This window comes from Fopius arisanus, unplaced genomic scaffold (assembly GCF_000806365.1).
Source record: "Fopius arisanus strain USDA-PBARC FA_bdor unplaced genomic scaffold, ASM80636v1 scaffold00005, whole genome shotgun sequence".
Classification (NCBI taxonomy): Eukaryota; Metazoa; Arthropoda; class Insecta; order Hymenoptera; family Braconidae; genus Fopius; species Fopius arisanus.
Genome location: NW_011887744.1, coordinates 275,866 through 293,549, shown reverse-complemented (window position 1 = coordinate 293,549; position 17,684 = coordinate 275,866). Strand labels below are relative to the sequence as shown.

Genomic DNA, 17,684 nt, shown 5'->3' with positions numbered 1-17,684 from the left:
CGCGCAAAATCGCTCCATTATGTTTGCAAAGGCGATGACGCATTTTAGTGACAAATGCCATCACATTATTATTTGTTATTAAATATCCAGTGATTTGTCATTAAACTTGTATGCTCGTGTAAACAAGATAAATTTGATCGCTTCGTGATTAGGACAAAATGTCGAAGGTAAATTAATTTTTCTCTCAGAATATTTAAATGGTGCATTGACAGGTTATAAATACAGAAGAATTAATTCTAGATAATAACGGATTAATATTCATTCATTCAATTCACGAATATTCTTTCAGGACATAAGATCGTATTTTACAAAATCTCCCAGGGCAGGAGCAGCCTCCAATCGTAATGTTCAACCAGCATCAGTTAAGAAACGAGCAATTATATCATCCGACGAGGAAGACGATGTGAAAATAATCAGTATGAAAAAAACTGAAAAATCTAGCAAGAAAACAACTAAAAAACAAATTCTTTCTGATGATTCGGAAGACGGTGGGGTTTCTGCATTGAGTAAGAAAAGTGGTTCATCTAAAAACAAAGATAAAGAAAAAAAAAAGCCTGAAGAGAAAAGTGAAATGAAAATCGTCGATATCAGTAACATGCTTGGATCCACTCCAGTGAAAAGAGTTCGTGGTTCAAAAAAGCCGTCATCTGAAGCTGCTGGTGACGGCTATGATGATGACATTAAAGAGGTTGTCAATGATTTTTGGAAGTACTATGACGCGTCTGAGGAAGCTGATGCAATCTGCCAAAAATCTGAAGAAACAAAAAATGGAAGTGGCAAGAGAAAGAAAAATACGAGGAGTGAGGATGATACGGATGCTGATGATATTACTCTAAAAAAACCTAAACTCCAGCAACAGGTTTCTAGCGATCATAAAGAGAGAAGAAGTAAGAATGATGAAGTCGAAGAGGTGGATCAAAAGGCAGTCGCTTCAAAAAAGAAGAATACTTTCAATGTTGAGATAAATCTAGAGATGAAGAAGAAGATTGATACCAAGAAAAAAGCTGCAGAGCAAGAAGCAGAGTTTCTCGAGGAGCGTGCAGCGAAGAAAAAGCAATCAGCAGCATTATATCAATCTTATCTATCCAGAGGTGGGGCAAGGAATCCTGGATCTAAACCAATTCCAGAAGGTGCCACAAATTGTCTGGCTGGTTTAAGTTTCGTTCTGACTGGAGTGTTCGATTCGTTGGAAAGAGAAGAGGCTAGTGAATTGATAAAAAAATACGGTGGACGTGTAACAGCAGGAATTTCCAAAAAAATTGATTACATCGTGGTGGGAGAGGAAGCAGGCCAGTCGAAAATCGCCAAGGCAACATCATTGAAGATCAAACAAATATCTGAAGACGAATTATTGACTTTAATTCGTGAAAGACCACCGGGTAATTCTCGTGATATCATCCACAGCAAAGGAAGGGAAAAGGACAAATTTTCAGATAATAGTAGAATCTCAGGTTCAGATTCACCCAAGAAAAAAAAATCTGTATCACCGGCGAAAGTGGAAAAACGAGGGAATTCTCCGATGAAGTCATTATCATCATCGATACCAGCTGTAGCAGCAGCACCAGAGCCACGACAATTGAAGACAATGGAATCTGGTGAGTCGTTTACTGAAAATTCCCAATATTTTAGTGATGCTAGCGCACTCGTTGAGAAGTACCGACCAAAACAAATGAAACAAATAATCGGACAGCATGGAGATAACAGTAATGCCAAAAAATTACACACGTGGTTACTCAACTGGCATAAGAATCGTGGCAGCAATGTCAAGAATGCGAAACCTTCATTGTACGCTAAAAACGATAACGGCGCGTATTTCAAGGCTTGTCTTCTGTCAGGTCCACCAGGTGTGGGAAAAACAACAACTGTGCAAGTTGTTTGTAACGAATTAGGCTTTGATTTATTAGAATTCAATGCATCAGATACTCGAAGCAAGAAATTATTGAAAGATGAAATATCAGGACTTCTTTCTAATAAGACAGTGAAGGGATATTTTAGTGGGAATGCCGAGGCAAAACCGAGTATTAAACACGTTCTTCTCATGGATGAGGTCGATGGAATGGCGGGGAACGAGGATCGCGGTGGCCTTCAAGAATTGATTGCTCTGATTAAAACAACAGATATACCCATTGTCTGCATTTGCAATGACAGAAATCATCCAAAGATGAGAACTCTGGCGAATTATGTTTTTGACTTGCGATTTCAAAAGCCCAGATCCGAGCAAATTAGAGGAGCCATGAAAACTCTGTGCTGCAAAGAAAATATTAATATATCAAATGATGATCTCGATCGACTTATTGAAGCCACTAATCAAGATATTCGACAAGTTATCAACCATCTGGCTATTTTAATTGGTGATAATCATGGCGTCAAAAAAAATCAGGGAGAAAAATCATCATCCAAGCTGAATAAGGACCTCAAACTGGGGCCTTGGGAGGTAGTAAAAAAGGTTTTTACCGCTGAAGAGCACAAAAAAATGACAATTCATGATAAAAGTGATCTCTTTTTCCACGATTACAATATTGCTGGTCTGTTTGTCCAAGAGAATTATTTATCGGTCATTCCAAAAGCTCCAAATTCCGAGCTATTGGATAGAGTAGCGGCCACTGCAGATTCACTATCTTTGGGTGATCAGGTGGAAAAAGCCATTCGTTCACAAACTGCTTGGTCTCTGCTACCAATGCAAGCATGTTATTCTTCTGTTATACCTGGGTCACTTATGTCTGGACACATTGCAAGTCAGATAAACTTCCCATCTTGGCTTGGCAGGAATTCCAGGCGCGGTAAATTCGACAGATTACTCCAAGAAATCACAGCTCACACAAGATTAGTCACTGGTGCCAGTAAAGAAGCTGTCAATATGGATTATCTCAAACCCCTTAGGGATGCTGTTGTGACGCCACTGGGTGTTGATGGGACCGATGGGATTGAACGTTCAATGCAAATAATGAATCATTATCATTTGCTGAGAGAGGATTTAGATTCACTCGTTGAGATTTCTCTCTGGCCTGGAGATCGTGATCCCATGCAGTCCGTTGAATCTAAAGTCAAAGCGGCTTTCACAAGGACTTACAATAAAAATTCAGCACCAGTACCATTTGTTGTTAAAACAACTGTTTCGAAGAAGAGGGGGCAGGCTAGCCAGGATGACGGATTTGTCGACGATGATGAGGAAGGTATCGATGGCTCGGATGTAGAGGACGATGATCTCGATGTTGACAAAATGATCAAGGCCAAAAAATCAACGAGTAGTGCAACCGCGTCGACCAGTAAAGGCCAGGTGAAACCACCGAGTAAACGAGGAGGTAGCCGAGGACGCGGCCGAGGACGTGGAAAATAATTATCGTACGATTTCCCTCAACTCATTGTATTTTGCGTTTACAATCATTATTGTTCGTTGTAATTTATTCTTCCGTTTTGAACAAAAAAAGTAAGATAAACAAAAAATCGAATCTCCAGTTGTAAAATCTCAGTCATCATATTAATTAAAAGAAGTTGGCTCATTACGTGATTGGACAGGTCTAGTGTTTTGCTGTGCAAACTGGAAGAAAAAATAAAAAAAAATCATTTGAATTAGGAAAAATGGATATTATTTATATTTCTTGGGTTTTACTTTTGCTATTTGCAGTCCATCCAATGCGTTCACCGTTCTTCCTATTCTCAGACTCAAGCCACAATTGCAAAGGTTTAAAGTACTCCAAGAGTCCACTTGCATCCATATTTCTCTGTCCTGTTATTTTCTCCATGGCATCTTGCCACGGCTGAGAGGCTCCGAGCTCCAACATGGATCTAAAATCATAGAGTCTCGGGTAGTACGTCAAATTAAACTGATTATTGCCTTAATCGGGGATGTATAAATACCTGTACAAATTTCCCGCTTTAGTACTCCCATAAATGTTGCACTCACTCAATAATTTGGCTCCTTGATCATCTGGATTATACTGTCCAGCTTCAATACAGAGTGCTTTGTGAAACTGAAATTGAATTATGAAGCTAACAAAGTACCTGATGTACTCAACATTAGCGATGATGTGATATTTAGCCCCGGGATCGAAATCGTTCTCACTTCGTGGAACCGGTGGAACAATTCCTTGGAATTCTTCAACGAGATTCCACCATTGACAGTTATAAGTATCAGGGAGAATATGTGATTGGAATACACCCCACCGCCACTTATCCATAGCATAAGCAAAAGGAAGAAATACTATTTTTTCGAGGCCATTAATGTAGAGATGATTGAGAGCAGCTTCTTTGTCCGCTGTTACATTATCGAGAAGTCCAATTTGTTTCAAATGCTCTGGAGTTGATGCACTCAGTGCAATAGTATCTCCAACTGCCTCGTGAAATCCGGGATTGGCCCCCTCTTTAAAAACTGTCGGTTGATTTTTGTATTGAATAAAATACTGAATGTGTCCCATCTCGTGATGGGCAGTCAATAAATCTTCCATGTTAATTCTTGTGCATTGTTTTATGCGAAAATCCTTTCCATCGTAAAAGTCCCAAGCACTTGCGTGACAAACTAATTCGACGTTATCTGGTTTTTCGAGAATGGAATTCTTCCAGAATGTATCGGGCATTGCACTTAGATTAACAGACGTGAAGAAATTCTCAGCAGTACGGAAAATAGTTGTGGCATTATATCCTGAAACATAATGATAAACGTATACGTATACGTTTTATAATTGAATGCATTTCTCCATGTAATTCTTCTTTAATGTGTATGTATTAATTTACCTTGCTTAATCATTGTGTCGGTAACATCTGGCAATTGTTTACCTGGGTAGGGGATCGCCATGTCTGCAATATTTCCCCACGTTTGTGCCCACATATTGCCAAAAAGATGAGCTGGAATAGGCTTATCTCTGGGAACCAGATCCTCTCCGTATTTTAAACGTAAGGCATGTCGAACATAAGCGTGTATTTCCAGATAAAGTGGTTTAACTTGTTGCCAGAGTATTTCAATATGTTCAGTGAAATCATCATCCTCATAATCTTTCATCCAAAAAGCTGCCATATCACTATAATTATTCAATTTGGCAATTTCATTGCTCAACTCAACGTATCGTATGAAATCATTTTTCATTTTTTTTCCACTTGCATCTCGCCACTCCTTCCACACGTACTTTAATTCATCGGGATCACGACTCTTTATTAATATTTCAGTCAAGTGCGGCTCCAATGCCAAATTGCAATTAGATGAATTTTTAAAATCGCAAATTTTAGCTGTTGCGTATGTATTTTCCATTCTACTGGTTACCTCACCGTACTCTTTATATTTGTCCTTGGGCAAGGCCGATGCTCCAGGGGTTGATAATTTTTCAAATTGCCTCTTAACATTTTCATCTTTTATTGTGTGCCACGGGAAATCATTGATTTCCATTGTCAATTGTCTCACGTAATTTGCAAATTGCGCCGATACATTGAGCTGCCTTTCAAGATTTACGTCTGTTAAATTCGATGAGTAGTTCCACAAGGCAAGGGTCAATTTATTATTCCAACTACCATATTCACCATGAATTTTATTCAAGAGTTCTTTTGCACGTGCCAATAGTACAGAATCATTATTGTCATTGCCATCAATATTTATTTTATCGTCTACCGCTGTCAAACCGCCCACTGACTTTGACCAAGAGGTCAAAGCCACAATGATGAAAATTGCCACAGAGAAGCTGAAATTATATATTCATTTCTATTGTTTATACTATTAATATACCCTCGACAAAATTTAGAAAACATTCAATTGAAGGGAAAATCGATTCGATTCGCTGTATCACTCTAGAGAATAAATTCAAAATGATAGTTCTTAGGATAGTTAAATTCATATTTTGAAAGACTTCTAGAATTAATTAATCGTTTAATTTCTTCAGTACTTACAGAAACCTCATTTTCTCCACGATCCTTCCAGCAAGACACCTTTATCAGCGACCAAGGTTCGCCTTCAACTGTTTTTCTATTCGGGCTGTGTCGACATTTATACATCCCATTGAAATTTCCCCACCTAATTTTTTCTCAATCTCGATGCGGTTTGAAGGAAGAGAAAATTATGGCTTTGAAAAAATGTTGATTTTTAGCGCATACCATGAGATCATCCTCGTCCTGATATTTATCCTTTTTTTTCTCGATGAAACTAATACTTCGATTATTAAAAATCATTCGGTAATTTTATTTACTCTTCTAGTAAATATTGAGATTTTTCTCCCTCGATGTCAATTGGAGCGTTGAAAATAATTTAACATTTTCAATGACTATTTTTTTTATCACTTGTAATCTCATTAAATACTCACGGTCCATTGGGATGGCTGGATTGACTACTATAAAGCGTACGTTGACTTTATCCTCCCACGAAACCGGTTGAAAAAAAAGAGAATAAGTATTCGGAAATGTTTTCATCGCTCCAGAGGCCTGATCTCTAAATTTTGGGGGAGGAAAGTGAAATTTTTTTTAATAATTTAATTTTTCCATCATCCAATCGTTGATTTTGCATATTTTCCACATTTCTCTGAATTGTGAGAAAAATTTTAAACCGAACAAAAAAAATTTCACCGCTGCTCCGAATGAGGATTTATAACTTTTTGAGGAAGAATTTCAAATTTTTCTTGACTTGAATTTTTAAAATACCCGAGAATACCCAAAGAATAGATTATCGCGCCCTCCAGGAGGTGAGATCGGCACTATAATTCTTGGAGTCACCCTGACACCTCATTCGGGGTCACTACGAAGGTTTATACTCTTCGGTATTTCCTCTAATATTTCCCGCCAAACTCTAAAGACTTGTTGACAATTATTATCTATGTGGAAGTGAACAATTAGCTGACTCGGTTGTATTCTTGATACACCCACAATCGTGATATTTTTTCATTGACATTTCACCTGCGAATGGTATTTCATTCTTTGAATTCGTGTTGTGGCTCAACAGGTGCCTGCAAATCCCTCATAAACAGCAGGACTACTCGATAATGTCAGTGATTGTTTGCAGTGACAATGGTTATCACTCGAGTGACCGTTATGGTCACAACAAAAACAAGATGAATATAGAATTCAGCTCCCCGAAGAATGTGAGGGAATTGCTGGAGATCAGCAGCAGTGAGGAAGAGTCTAACCTCTCGGATAGCATTATAGAGATTAGTCAGGAATTGGGACTGGAATCTGATCGTTCTATCGAGTTAATTGGAGAGGTGAGAAATTTTGGGAGGAGAATCATTGAGCAGGAGTTGTCTGTATCTCAGGATTCAGTTGAGATAATTGAGGGGGGAGAGGAATCATTGAGGACTCCTCCCAAGATATCTAAACGAAGGAGATCGAAGAGTGACAGTTCCATTGAAGACAATTCACTTTGCTCACCTGAAATCCCATTCACTGGTGATTATACATTTTATGGAACTCATTGAAAAAAAATAGAAAACCCTATTTTGTATTTGAACTCTATTTTTTCAGGTTCACCAGTGATTTATCAACTTTACGAAACCAACAACACGAAGATAATAATAAAAAAATCAATGAGTGTGAAAAAGCCAGAGACGAGACTGAAGAAGGTCTCTGAAAAAGAATTAAGCTCTCTCGTAAATTCAGATGATGATGAGGAGATTTTTGACAGGCCGAAGAAGAATCCAGAGGCTATTACTACCCCCAAACGGCCCCTCAGGAATGCTACAAGGATTGCTAGAGCAAATACGCCTCAAAGCTCTCCAAGAACTCGAGGGAAAATTACAGAGACACCTAACAAAGAGGAAGTGTCCCTGAGGATGAAATTCAGACGTTCGACAGAGCAGAGCAACTACAAAGTGGAGGCTTTGGAGTCTGAGTCAAGTGAGAGAAGGGCGTCCTTGAGAACGACAATTTTCCTCCCAAAAAGGTACGCCGAAATGGAGGTGGAGGAAAGTCCAAGCAGGAGGATTCCCACCAGGAGTAAAAAACCTGTGCAGTATTATGGGGAATCTAGTGACCTGGACGACTCCATCAAGACCCCGAATAAATCATCCAAGCAGGAAGAAGCTAAATCGACTAGGAAAACTCCTTCGAGACACACGAAACCCGTGCAGTACTTTGAATCACCGATTGATACAGAGGATTCTCCAACCACAAAGCGACAGACTCGACAGACTAAAACTCCGAAGAAAGATGAACCCTCTCACGAGATTTCCACTCCTACGACCCGCTCGAATCACCCTAAAACTCCTAGATCTAGCATTCTCAAGTCTGTCCCCACAACTCCCAGTGGAAGACCTCGAAGAAGCTCGAGAACATCCCAATACGTAGATTTTCATGAAGACGAGGGGAACGAGAACGACACGAACAAAGGAAATACGGATGAGAGTGATAGCGAAGTTCCCTCCAGGCGAGCCCTGGATAAAAAGAGAAGACTCATCTCGCTGGATACCCCGATGACCCCGAAAAAATCAGTGACAATTGTCGAAGAAATGAAAACTCCCAGGAAATCAGTGGCCATGGCTGAAGGGGTTAAAACACCCAGAAGGACTCGAAAATTGTCCTCCTCAGAGGATGAACCAACAACCCCCAAACGCGTCACCAGACTGACATCCGTCGTGGAAGAACCAGTAACTCCGAAAACAAGAGGAAGATCTAAACCGCAGACTCCGTCCCTGCGACATGGAGCACTGACTCCCTCCATGCACCAGAGGTCTGCAAACGTGGGGAAACCGAAGACAGCTCTTCAAGAAGCACGAGCCCAGCTCCACGTCAGTGCAGTTCCCAAGTCCCTTCCTTGCAGGGAGGAAGAGTTCAACAATATCTTCACTTTTCTCCAGCGAAAGCTGTTGGATCACAGCAGCGGATGCATCTACATCAGTGGTGTACCTGGCACTGGAAAGACAGCAACAGTAAACGAGGTAATCAGGTGCCTGAGAAAATTGGTGTCAAAGGGAGAGCTGGAAGAGTTCAATTTCTTGGAAATTAATGGAATGAAACTGACCGAACCCAGGCAGGCTTACGTGCAGATCCTCAAACAGCTGAGTGGACAGAGCTTGACCTGGGAGCAAGCCTACCAAAATCTTGAGAAGCGATTCACTAAATCCCCTGGACACAGACCCATCACCCTTCTTTTAGTTGATGAGCTGGATCTCCTGTGTAATAAACGTCAGGACGTTGTTTACAATTTGCTGGACTGGCCTGCCAAGCAAGGAGCTCAACTCGTCGTCCTGACCATTGCTAACACCATGGACCTCCCCGAAAGGGTTCTGATGGGGAGAGTCACTTCGAGGTTGGGGCTAACTCGCCTCACCTTCCAGCCTTATAATCACAAACAGCTCCAGGAGATTGTCACCACCAGGCTGAAGGACTCGGATGCATTCAGGAGTGAAGCTATTCAGCTGGTCGCCAGAAAAGTGGCGGCTGTCTCTGGGGATGCTAGAAGGGCCTTAGATATCTGCAGAAGGGCTACAGAAATCGCCGAATCCAATGGGGGAAAAATAGTATCGATGCAGGACGTCAATGAGGCTCTCACTGAGATGATCGCAAGTGCTAAGGTGCAGGCTATAAAACATTGTTCAGAGATGGAAAAAGTTTTTCTTCAAGCTGTTTGCGCTGAGATTTCGCGCACTGGAGTCGAGGAGGCCACTTTCCACAGTGTCTACAAGCAGTTCGAGGCGCTCTGTTCTTTTGAGGGAGTTAAGACTCCTAATATTAGTCAGGCCCTCGAAATCTGCTCTCGGCTCAGTGCTAATAGGCTTCTCCTCGGCGAACACTCCAGAATGGATATCATGCAGAGGATACTCCTCAATGTCTCTCCTGATGATATACATTTCGCTCTTCAAAGTATTCAGATTTGATAATTTTTTTTTTCATGATTCAGCGGAGTGGTAAAGCGTAACAGCTCATTTCTTGCGCTCGACTGAGAATCGACTTGTTTAAATAATAAGGAATTTCAAAGACAAGATCGACAAATCTCTTTTTTTTTCTCAAATCCATCATTCTTATATGAATTTAATACAGGATTATTGCAAAAGTAGAAATCGACTCAATGCATTTTACTACAAATACAAACGACGATATGGATTAGATGTCGGAAGTTATAAATTTTTTCTGGATTATTGTAGTGTTTTTTTTTTTTATTATTATTTTGACGATTATACTTAATGCCACAATAAGATCTTCGATTGTACGAAAAATTCTCGTTTAATAAATATGGTATTTCTAATTAATTTTTTATGGATGTTCTCTTCCTTAACAGTGTTCTCAAGTTTTACTATCTTCCATTATATTTGTATTTTTCACGAGAAAGGGAAAAAAATATCCCTTTCTCTGTTTAATTATCTCACCAGAGTCAAAATGGTACAGCTTATATATTTCTCAACCGAAAGAATAGAGGACTTGAAGAGCTGAAAGTGTCGGCTTTTAATAAGGATTTTGCTGCTTTCAATTGAATTGAATGATCGCTTAATGAGCCTTGGCAACACGCCTGTTACGATAGGCTCTAAACTTGAATGAGAAATTTTGCCAGCTTCCATTTACGTCACGACGCTGAAAACTAATCACTTGGTTCTGCCTCTGGCTATTTTCATCAGTAGTCTTGACCTTCGCCGATCAGCATTAACGATGATGACAAGTTTCTAGGCTTTTCGTTGATTAGTGATTGTAAGATTCTCAAATGGAGAGTCAGATTAATTCCCTGTGGAGGGAGGGAAAGTGGAAGGATATCATACGTTTTGGAGAAAACTGGAATTATGAAACTTGGAGAATTTTATGGGTTTGGCCGTCCATGAGTGACTTGGAATGGATCGAGGGAACCATTCTGGAGCACGGGGTCCACGGGATCGTCAGTATTGGATGTGGAACCGGATTATTAGAATGGATTATAAAACAGTACACTAGTGAGTAAAATGAAACTCATTTTTATTATTTCAGATCTCAGAAATACTATAGAAATTAAATAGAGACAATTTCTGAAAAATTTAATTGATGAAATTGTCGCGTGATTTTTATTGGGATTAATTGCTGTCGTTTATTAATTTTCGTATTTGAATTGAAGAATGCGATGTCATCGGAGTGGAAGCAGATAAATGCTGGTGGCAAAGCAAGTACTCACCCACAATATATCTGGACAGAGTCCTGTTCATCGGTGAAGACAATTCCACAGTCGACATTCCCCCCAATTATGCCATGTTGTTTTGTTACTTCAATGACGGTGAAGCTTTTTACAAATACATGATAAACTACTCTGGAAGAATAATTTTCATCATTGGACCAGATAAAGACCAGAATCGATGCACAGATCCACTGCCCTTCGATGGAAAATTGAACGAGCTCGGATGGAGACTTAGCCGAGCCCGAAAGTTGGATAATAAGAAAGATTTTTTCACCGTGTATGTTCGATTAAGATCGCCACATAATAAACAATGTTTGGATTAATTCCATTACCTCCTCAATCTTTATCATTTCCAGTTTGATCTGATGACTCTGTATGTATTGTGATATGTGTCAACAGTTTTTCCTGCTTTACTGTGCGGTAGGGGCAGTATTTGCAGGAAAACATAATTCCATCATTGAGACCTACAAATTCAATTAATTCATTACTCCCGAATTTTTCATTTTTCAAGAGCAATAGCTTCGTTTTTATTTTACCCGGATGTTTATTTTTCAGATGAACTTTGTAAGTAGATGATTGTATGCAGGCGTAATTGCAGTGTGGACAATTATACGGTTTTAATCCCAAATGGCGTAATTTATGTCTTCTTATAGAATTGTGGTCTCCAGTTGAGTAGGCACATTGATCACAAGAAAAAGGCTTTTCTCCTGGAGATAAAAATTCGTGAATAATTACACAATATTCCTGGATTCTCTTTACACCATATCGGCTAATTGAAATAATTACCGGTATGTCTTCTTAAATGGAGCTTCAGTCCACTCCTAGTAGCAGCGGAGAAATCACAAAAATGACAAGTGAATGGTTTACAATCCCTATGCACGGAATTACAATGTAATTTGAGTAATCTACAAGTCTTAAATACTCTTTGGCACTTATCACACTCGAAGGTGTTCTGCTCGTCAGACTTGTGTGATGTTCTATGAGTTCTCAATTGTTTGGAGGTCTTGAACCCTTTCCCACAGTACTCACACACAAAAGGCCTCTCATCCCCATGAATTCCCCGGTGTTGATTGATCAATCTACTCAGACTAGGAGTTTTGTAGTTGCACAAGTCGCAGGTGTGTAGCTCAACATCAACTAAATGCGATCTCCAGAGGTGTCCAGCCATGGTATTCCATCGGTTGCAGAGAAACTCTTGACATTCAGGACACTTGAAGGCCTCTGCCTCTCCTCTACTCTCAGCATTGTGACACCTCTCATGGTACAAAATATTTTCCTCCACCAGTAGACGAACATTGCAGCCCTCAGTCTCACATCTGAACCCCTGGACTCTAGTCTTCTTCGTGGGATTTTTTTTCCTGCTGCATTTCTCAGGTGTTCCTGGAGTTCTGTAGTCGTCTTCATCCGAATCATCTTCACAGTCATTCAAGTCATTTATTATTTCCTGTTCCAAAGGAATCGAAATGTCCAGTCTTCCGTCAGTAATTGCAGATTCATGAGTTTCTCTTAGGATCTCAATATTTTTATCTTGTTTATTAATTTCAGGCTCTCCAGGTAAAGTATTTCCTTCTCCATCTGGTTGGGGTATTTTACTGATCAATCTGACTGCACATGATTCTGTCATCTGCAAAACAAATTACGTCCCCTTTTCGATTAAACATAAATCATTCTCCGATTTCCATAATTATTGCTGAAACAACGAAATAATTGAATACCTGGTGGTCGTGTATGGCATGAGACAATAATGAGTTCCTTGAAAAGAATACATTTTCACAGCCGAAACACTGTAACTGCAATTTCTTATGACAATGAATGGAAACATCTTCTCCCTGTATATGCTGTTCAATGACTCTCTGGTCCAGAGATATGAGACAGCAGTAGCTGCAGGTGTAATACACACAACCATTCAAATTCTTCGTGATGTAGGATCGACTGGACGTGGAAATTGAAGAAGATTCTGGTGGTGTTGACACTCCTTGCGACCGATGTGACATAAATAAAAAAATTGGCGTTAAAGCCTGGCCTTCTCAATTTTTTGTGATTTTTGTCCCCTAAAATCCTTGGAGTCCCTTGAATTTGGATTAAAAATTCCAAGGGTAAAAATTACAGGGCTTTATTACTTCGAACATGATAATTAGCTTTCAGTAACGAATAATAATCGGGAGAGTTTAATTACGCAAAAATAAAATATGCCTTTTCTACTGCACATTTCACAATCTAAAGCACATCAACTGTCAAGACGGAAATTTCAAACGTGAGATAATTAAATAAATAGGTGAAAAAATAAACACTTTCTTCTGCTACAAGGATTAATATTCTTCGTGCATTTATTACGTATACTGCCTTGACTGATTTAGAAATTTATCTACAGCTGTGTGGGATAGAAATGGTGTACGTATTTATCGACAGTCGAGATTTGGTGTTGGAAGCAATCGAGTTATTCTTCAAGTCCCCAGATATCACCGTCTGCTCTCCCTGGGGTTTCCCTTTTTTCATGCGAATGGAACTCTCGAGTTTTCCCGGGAATTTTCAGCACTGGGAAAGTTGATATATAGTGCAGAGGAAAAATCAAACTTTCTTCTTTTCTTACTGCTATCTAAAAAAATTTCCTCAACACCATTAACTTGAATTTTGGGTCATAAAAATGCACTGTTACCGAATCATTCAATTTGATGAAATAAAAATGAAAGCTTATTTACAAAAGGGAAAAATAATACGAAAAATAAACATTCAGAAACATATTGCTAATTTATCTGTAAAGACAGTTATATGATATGCGATATAGGAGCAATTCCCCACTTTTTTATATTAAAAATTCTCTTGATTTGCACAGATGAGTCTCTTAATATTCAGTCTCGTTAATTCAAACGATGTCAGCCTCATACTTTCCCATCTAACATGCCAGCAAAAGAAGTTCTAATGACTGATATGCTACAGGGCAGTGTTTGAAAATCATTAGTGTCTCACGAAGAACAACCCAAAGACCAAACACTGACACAAGAAGTCGAGTGCTCGACAGTCATACTTCAGTCATCCAAGTGTTTCTCTTATTCATAAATAATAAGTTATTCCCAAAAAAAAAAAATTTAACAAGAGAATTTAAGAGATCTCCTGCGTAATTAGTCAAAATAAAATTTTTTCGATTGAAGCTAAATCAATTATTGAGCAAGCATCGAGCATTGAATAAAAATCGACTGATCGACTGATCGAAATCGAAAAAAATCAATAACCCATTGATTTTTTGGTATGGGGTATAAGTTATTGGAACAAGAATTTCTTTGGCCCTCGTGTATTCGGGACAAAGAGACCTGTCAATTCGTACGCTGAATTACGTTAACGTTTCTATGAAGATTCCGGGTAAATGAACATCACCAATAAATCCACCCTTCCCCATTGTGTCGACAGGTTGTACAAACATTTCTGCGCGAGAGAGAGGTAGCAAGGGGATAATTCCACGTTTTCGGAAAGCAATTCATCGTATCCCAGAGGAGCTGACAACCGGTCTATAGTCTCTAATAACGAAGAACCCCTCGTTTCGCACGAGTTCTGATCCTGTTAACGGGATCATCCTGGCATAACCAATCCTCCGGCGTCACCATGACATTCATGATTCAAGTATTCGCCATTTCCATTACTGAAAATTAAAAAAATCTGCACAAGTGTCATAAAAAATTAAATGAATTTTTAACAGTGATGACCATTTAATTAGTTCTTGTTTTTAATTGAGAGAAGAGTGAGCAGGTATTTGGGAAAACGTTTACCTGTGAAGTTGAAAATTTTCTCCCACGCAAGGAAGCTATGAAAATCTAGGGCTAGGGCACAAGGGGGAGACTGGAAAAGCCAATTGGTAACGCTCAGTCACAATATTTACATATGCATATCATCATTTATGGTATCTCACTGAGGGAAAGATATACACTTGGGAACAATCTCCCAAAGGACTCTCTACGTATCCAAATCGCATTAACGTTTGCTGGCCAGAATACCAGTGCCTCGTTCACCTCACCCCACAGCCAGTTAGACGATTTGATATGCGTGGAGTAATTGAGTTAGACCCGGCAGAATGACAGATGGCGGTTATCGTTTAGCCATGGTTATTCTCTTCTACTGGTGAGTTATTATTTCTTTTATTCATTTTTTAACTGTGGGAAATTATTCATTGATCTGGTAAAATGCCACTTTTTCATTGACATTTCTAGTGGTTTTTCTTCACTCTTTTTTTATCACCGGGAGAATCGTTATGATTCATTTAATAATTTTTCCGCTATACTCCGGAAACGAAAGACTCGGAAGATCTTCATTTTTGTGATTTCCTAGTTACATTGTAATACTGAGGAAATTATTTATATTGCCGATGCAAGAAGAAATTTTATTGTTTTCCAGACGTTTCGATTTATCATGGATGAACTCCCATCAGTCTATTATTCCCATTTCTTCGTTTTTCTCCCTGATTTTTTACTTGAAAATTCACAAGAGCAATTTCGAGACTAAAGAATTAGAGGTGTTGCTTGAAAGATGGAGTTTTGCACCGTAATTCAGTAATTATCGTTTTTGGCTGTTCAAACTAAACGAATTTATTCAAAATACCCACTTGGAGTACCTTTAAAAGTCGAGACAGGTTGATTTAACAACAGTACACGTACTTACGCTCATTTCTCCCCCACTCGGTGAAAAATTTTAGGCAGAAGGAAGTGAACGAGGAGACAAAAAGGCTCCACCGCTTGGGCTATTACTCCTCCGCTTTTATAGCAGCAAAAACTGCACTCTTCTCCACCAGAGAGATAATCGGTTGAAAGCCCAGGGGAGAACGAAGAAAAGGAATTAGCTAAATAACGAAATATCTTTTTTTTTTCAACTCTTCCTCGATGGAATGGAAGATCGATGGGAACGCCGAAAAATATTTTCCCTCAGCGAATTGTGGGTGCAGAACCACTAAACTCGGCCAGACTCAGTGCTTTGGCATAGCGAGTGCCTGCACTTTTCGTGGGCGATTGTTACTTTTATGCCTCGTAATTATACATTCTGCCAAACCGCGAGGATTTTTAGAGGTTACATTTAGGTGGACCATTGGAGGTATGGTTGAGTCTCGGAATACAGAACTGGCACGTGTTTCTCCCACGACCTCGTCCCCGGGGTTGTCCAAGAGAATCTGTAACAAAGTACCTGCACCGGGGACAAAAAACATATTGAAGAAATAATTATTTGTCCCATCGTCACGGACATACTTATATACTTCCTCTTCTTTAACAACTTGAAGAATTATTTTATCCCAGACCCCGTTACGCCAGTGGTCTCACGAAAACAGTTAAATAGATTAATCTGTCTTTCGTGTCTCCGTGTGTTTAGCCCGTGAACTTCACCTCATGCTTAATTACATATTTTAGAGGATATAGGAGACGCTTCCGTGAGGCATCATCGATACACCGAGGTGGGGTATGAGTTGCCCCAGCTTCTGCGGAATGTTTAACCCAATGCCTTGAACTCCAGAGAGTCAGACAGAGATAAACCATACCGTGAAATTTCCTCCCGGCATTGTTCTCACAATTATCGTGATCTACGGGATTTTTAGAGGTGAAACCCCCTCAACCCACTAAACCGAGAGTAGAAACACGAAAACGTTTATAAGTACTAATCTCTTTCTCGTTTCGCTGCCTTCTCGCCCTCTCTCTGGCTATCCTCCACCTCTTTTTCCCCGAATCCCTTAACTTTTCGTGGGCCCTCAATGTACCAAAGAGGGTACCGCCCGTGTGTGTGCTCCCACATCTCTCTCTCATTTCCACGAGTGATAGAGAGATCCGCATGGGAGTTACCGATCTTCTTCAACTCTGGAATTTTTAGAAAATCCTCCCCCTCTTGACTATAATTACCCATACCCGGACTAAGTGGAATACACGAATTACCAATACGCGAATTATCAATCTCCCAATTCTCTCGTTTCTCTCACGGGCTCATTTCCACCATTTGTCTGCATGTATTTTTGTATTCGGCCTGTCGCCCTCGAATAGAGGAGATAGTTGAGTCTCAAATTGGGGCTATAATCCAGCCTCAGCCCCTTGGATGCACCGCAACGATAGGGATCTAGCTAACACGAGGGGGTGGGCTATTTACCAATGGTATTTTAACCCTCGATTTGTCGTCAACAGCCTTTCATATCCATTGGGAATCTCAATGTGCGTATGTCTCTCGCATCTATTTAAACCTCTTCCCCACCTTCCCCACTTTCCCCACCAAAACTCATTCCCATTGAGAAAAAAAAAACATTCTCAATGAGAAACTTCATCCTCATCCCCAGCCTCATTACCTTAATTTCAATTAAACGCACATTCTTATCAGTTCAATATGTGGAATCGACAATATATATATATATATATAATATATTTTGTTGCTAAGCCGAGATAAAACCAATGTGTTAGGCTGAAAATAAATGTAAATATAAAGCTAGTTCCGCCCCAAAAAAATGCGAAAAAAAATGTGGAAAAAAATGTGAAAAAAAATGTGCCAATGAGCAGGTGAATTCCCCCCCTATTTTGCTATCTTCGTATTTATACATATGGCTAGCTCTTTCTTGCGGAATTTTTCTCAAAAAGACACAGAGACCTCCGCAGTACCCGTAAAAAGGATATTTCTCATTTGGCAAAAGAGTCAG

At 39.6% G+C, this 17,684-nt stretch overlaps 5 protein-coding genes across 7 annotated transcripts; 3 read left to right on the top strand and 2 right to left on the bottom strand.

The window, feature by feature from the left end:
- The first annotated feature begins 2 nt into the window (after positions 1 to 2).
- Gnf1 (germ line transcription factor 1) lies at positions 3 to 3,503 on the top strand. The gene is made up of 2 exons (XM_011315612.1): positions 3 to 167; positions 290 to 3,503. The coding sequence occupies exons 1-2, from the start codon at positions 159 to 161 to the stop codon at positions 3,335 to 3,337; spliced, it is 3,057 nt and encodes a 1,018-aa protein (XP_011313914.1). The 5' UTR covers positions 3 to 158; the 3' UTR covers positions 3,338 to 3,503.
- Positions 3,349 to 6,108, bottom strand: LOC105273275 (angiotensin-converting enzyme). The gene is made up of 5 exons (XM_011315613.1): positions 5,872 to 6,108; positions 4,732 to 5,666; positions 3,859 to 4,639; positions 3,611 to 3,786; positions 3,349 to 3,538 (listed from the first exon to the last, which is right to left on the bottom strand). Exons 1-5 carry the CDS (start codon positions 5,880 to 5,882, stop codon positions 3,519 to 3,521), a joined length of 1,923 nt encoding a protein of 640 aa, XP_011313915.1. The 5' UTR covers positions 5,883 to 6,108; the 3' UTR covers positions 3,349 to 3,518.
- Positions 6,109 to 6,718: 610 nt separating this feature from the next.
- On the top strand, positions 6,719 to 10,124 carry LOC105273273 (origin recognition complex subunit 1). 2 transcript variants are annotated; one of them, XM_011315610.1, is made up of 2 exons: positions 6,719 to 7,356; positions 7,432 to 10,124. In XM_011315610.1, the coding sequence occupies exons 1-2, from the start codon at positions 6,954 to 6,956 to the stop codon at positions 9,780 to 9,782; spliced, it is 2,754 nt and encodes a 917-aa protein (XP_011313912.1). In that variant the 5' UTR covers positions 6,719 to 6,953; the 3' UTR covers positions 9,783 to 10,124. The 2 variants fall into 2 exon arrangements, with proteins under 2 accessions (XP_011313912.1, XP_011313913.1); XM_011315611.1 differs by having other exon boundaries at positions 7,088 to 7,172.
- Positions 10,125 to 10,499: 375 nt separating this feature from the next.
- Positions 10,500 to 11,364, top strand: LOC105273271 (uncharacterized). Its single transcript, XM_011315606.1, has 2 exons — positions 10,500 to 10,823; positions 10,982 to 11,364. Exons 1-2 carry the CDS (start codon positions 10,601 to 10,603, stop codon positions 11,359 to 11,361), a joined length of 603 nt encoding a protein of 200 aa, XP_011313908.1. The 5' UTR covers positions 10,500 to 10,600; the 3' UTR covers positions 11,362 to 11,364.
- LOC105273272 (zinc finger protein 62) lies at positions 11,079 to 13,386 on the bottom strand. 2 transcript variants are annotated; one of them, XM_011315609.1, is made up of 5 exons: positions 12,754 to 13,386; positions 11,825 to 12,662; positions 11,575 to 11,745; positions 11,371 to 11,502; positions 11,079 to 11,170 (listed from the first exon to the last, which is right to left on the bottom strand). In XM_011315609.1, the coding sequence occupies exons 1-4, from the start codon at positions 13,030 to 13,032 to the stop codon at positions 11,375 to 11,377; spliced, it is 1,416 nt and encodes a 471-aa protein (XP_011313911.1). In that variant the 5' UTR covers positions 13,033 to 13,386; the 3' UTR covers positions 11,079 to 11,170; positions 11,371 to 11,374. The 2 variants fall into 2 exon arrangements, with proteins under 2 accessions (XP_011313911.1, XP_011313910.1); XM_011315608.1 differs by lacking the exon at positions 11,079 to 11,170 and having other exon boundaries at positions 11,357 to 11,502.
- Positions 13,387 to 17,684: the final 4,298 nt, after the last annotated feature.

What these genes read in the sequence shown, in the direction of transcription:
- LOC105273271 (XM_011315606.1), top strand. Translation starts at nt 10,601, where the DNA reads ATGGAGAGTCAGATTAATTCCCTGTGGAGGGAGGGAAAGTGGAAGGAT. An exon ending in GATTATAAAACAGTACACTA is followed by an intron (nt 10,824 to 10,981) that starts GTGAGTAAAATG and finishes TTTGAATTGAAG; the next exon opens with AATGCGATGTCATCGGAGTG.
- LOC105273273 (XM_011315610.1), top strand. Translation starts at nt 6,954, where the DNA reads ATGTCAGTGATTGTTTGCAGTGACAATGGTTATCACTCGAGTGACCGT. An exon ending in ACCTGAAATCCCATTCACTG is followed by an intron (nt 7,357 to 7,431) that starts GTGATTATACAT and finishes CTATTTTTTCAG; the next exon opens with GTTCACCAGTGATTTATCAA.
- LOC105273275 (XM_011315613.1), bottom strand. An exon ending in CGACACAATGATTAAGCAAG is followed by an intron (nt 4,640 to 4,731) that starts GTAAATTAATAC and finishes ATTATGTTTCAG; the next exon opens with GATATAATGCCACAACTATT. An exon ending in ATGGACTGCAAATAGCAAAA is followed by an intron (nt 3,539 to 3,610) that starts GTAAAACCCAAG and finishes TTTTTCTTCCAG; the next exon opens with TTTGCACAGCAAAACACTAG.
- LOC105273272 (XM_011315609.1), bottom strand. Translation starts at nt 13,032, where the DNA reads ATGTCACATCGGTCGCAAGGAGTGTCAACACCACCAGAATCTTCTTCA. An exon ending in CCATTTAAGAAGACATACCG is followed by an intron (nt 11,746 to 11,824) that starts GTAATTATTTCA and finishes TTTTATCTCCAG; the next exon opens with GAGAAAAGCCTTTTTCTTGT. An exon ending in TCTGAAAAATAAACATCCGG is followed by an intron (nt 11,503 to 11,574) that starts GTAAAATAAAAA and finishes TTGAATTTGTAG; the next exon opens with GTCTCAATGATGGAATTATG.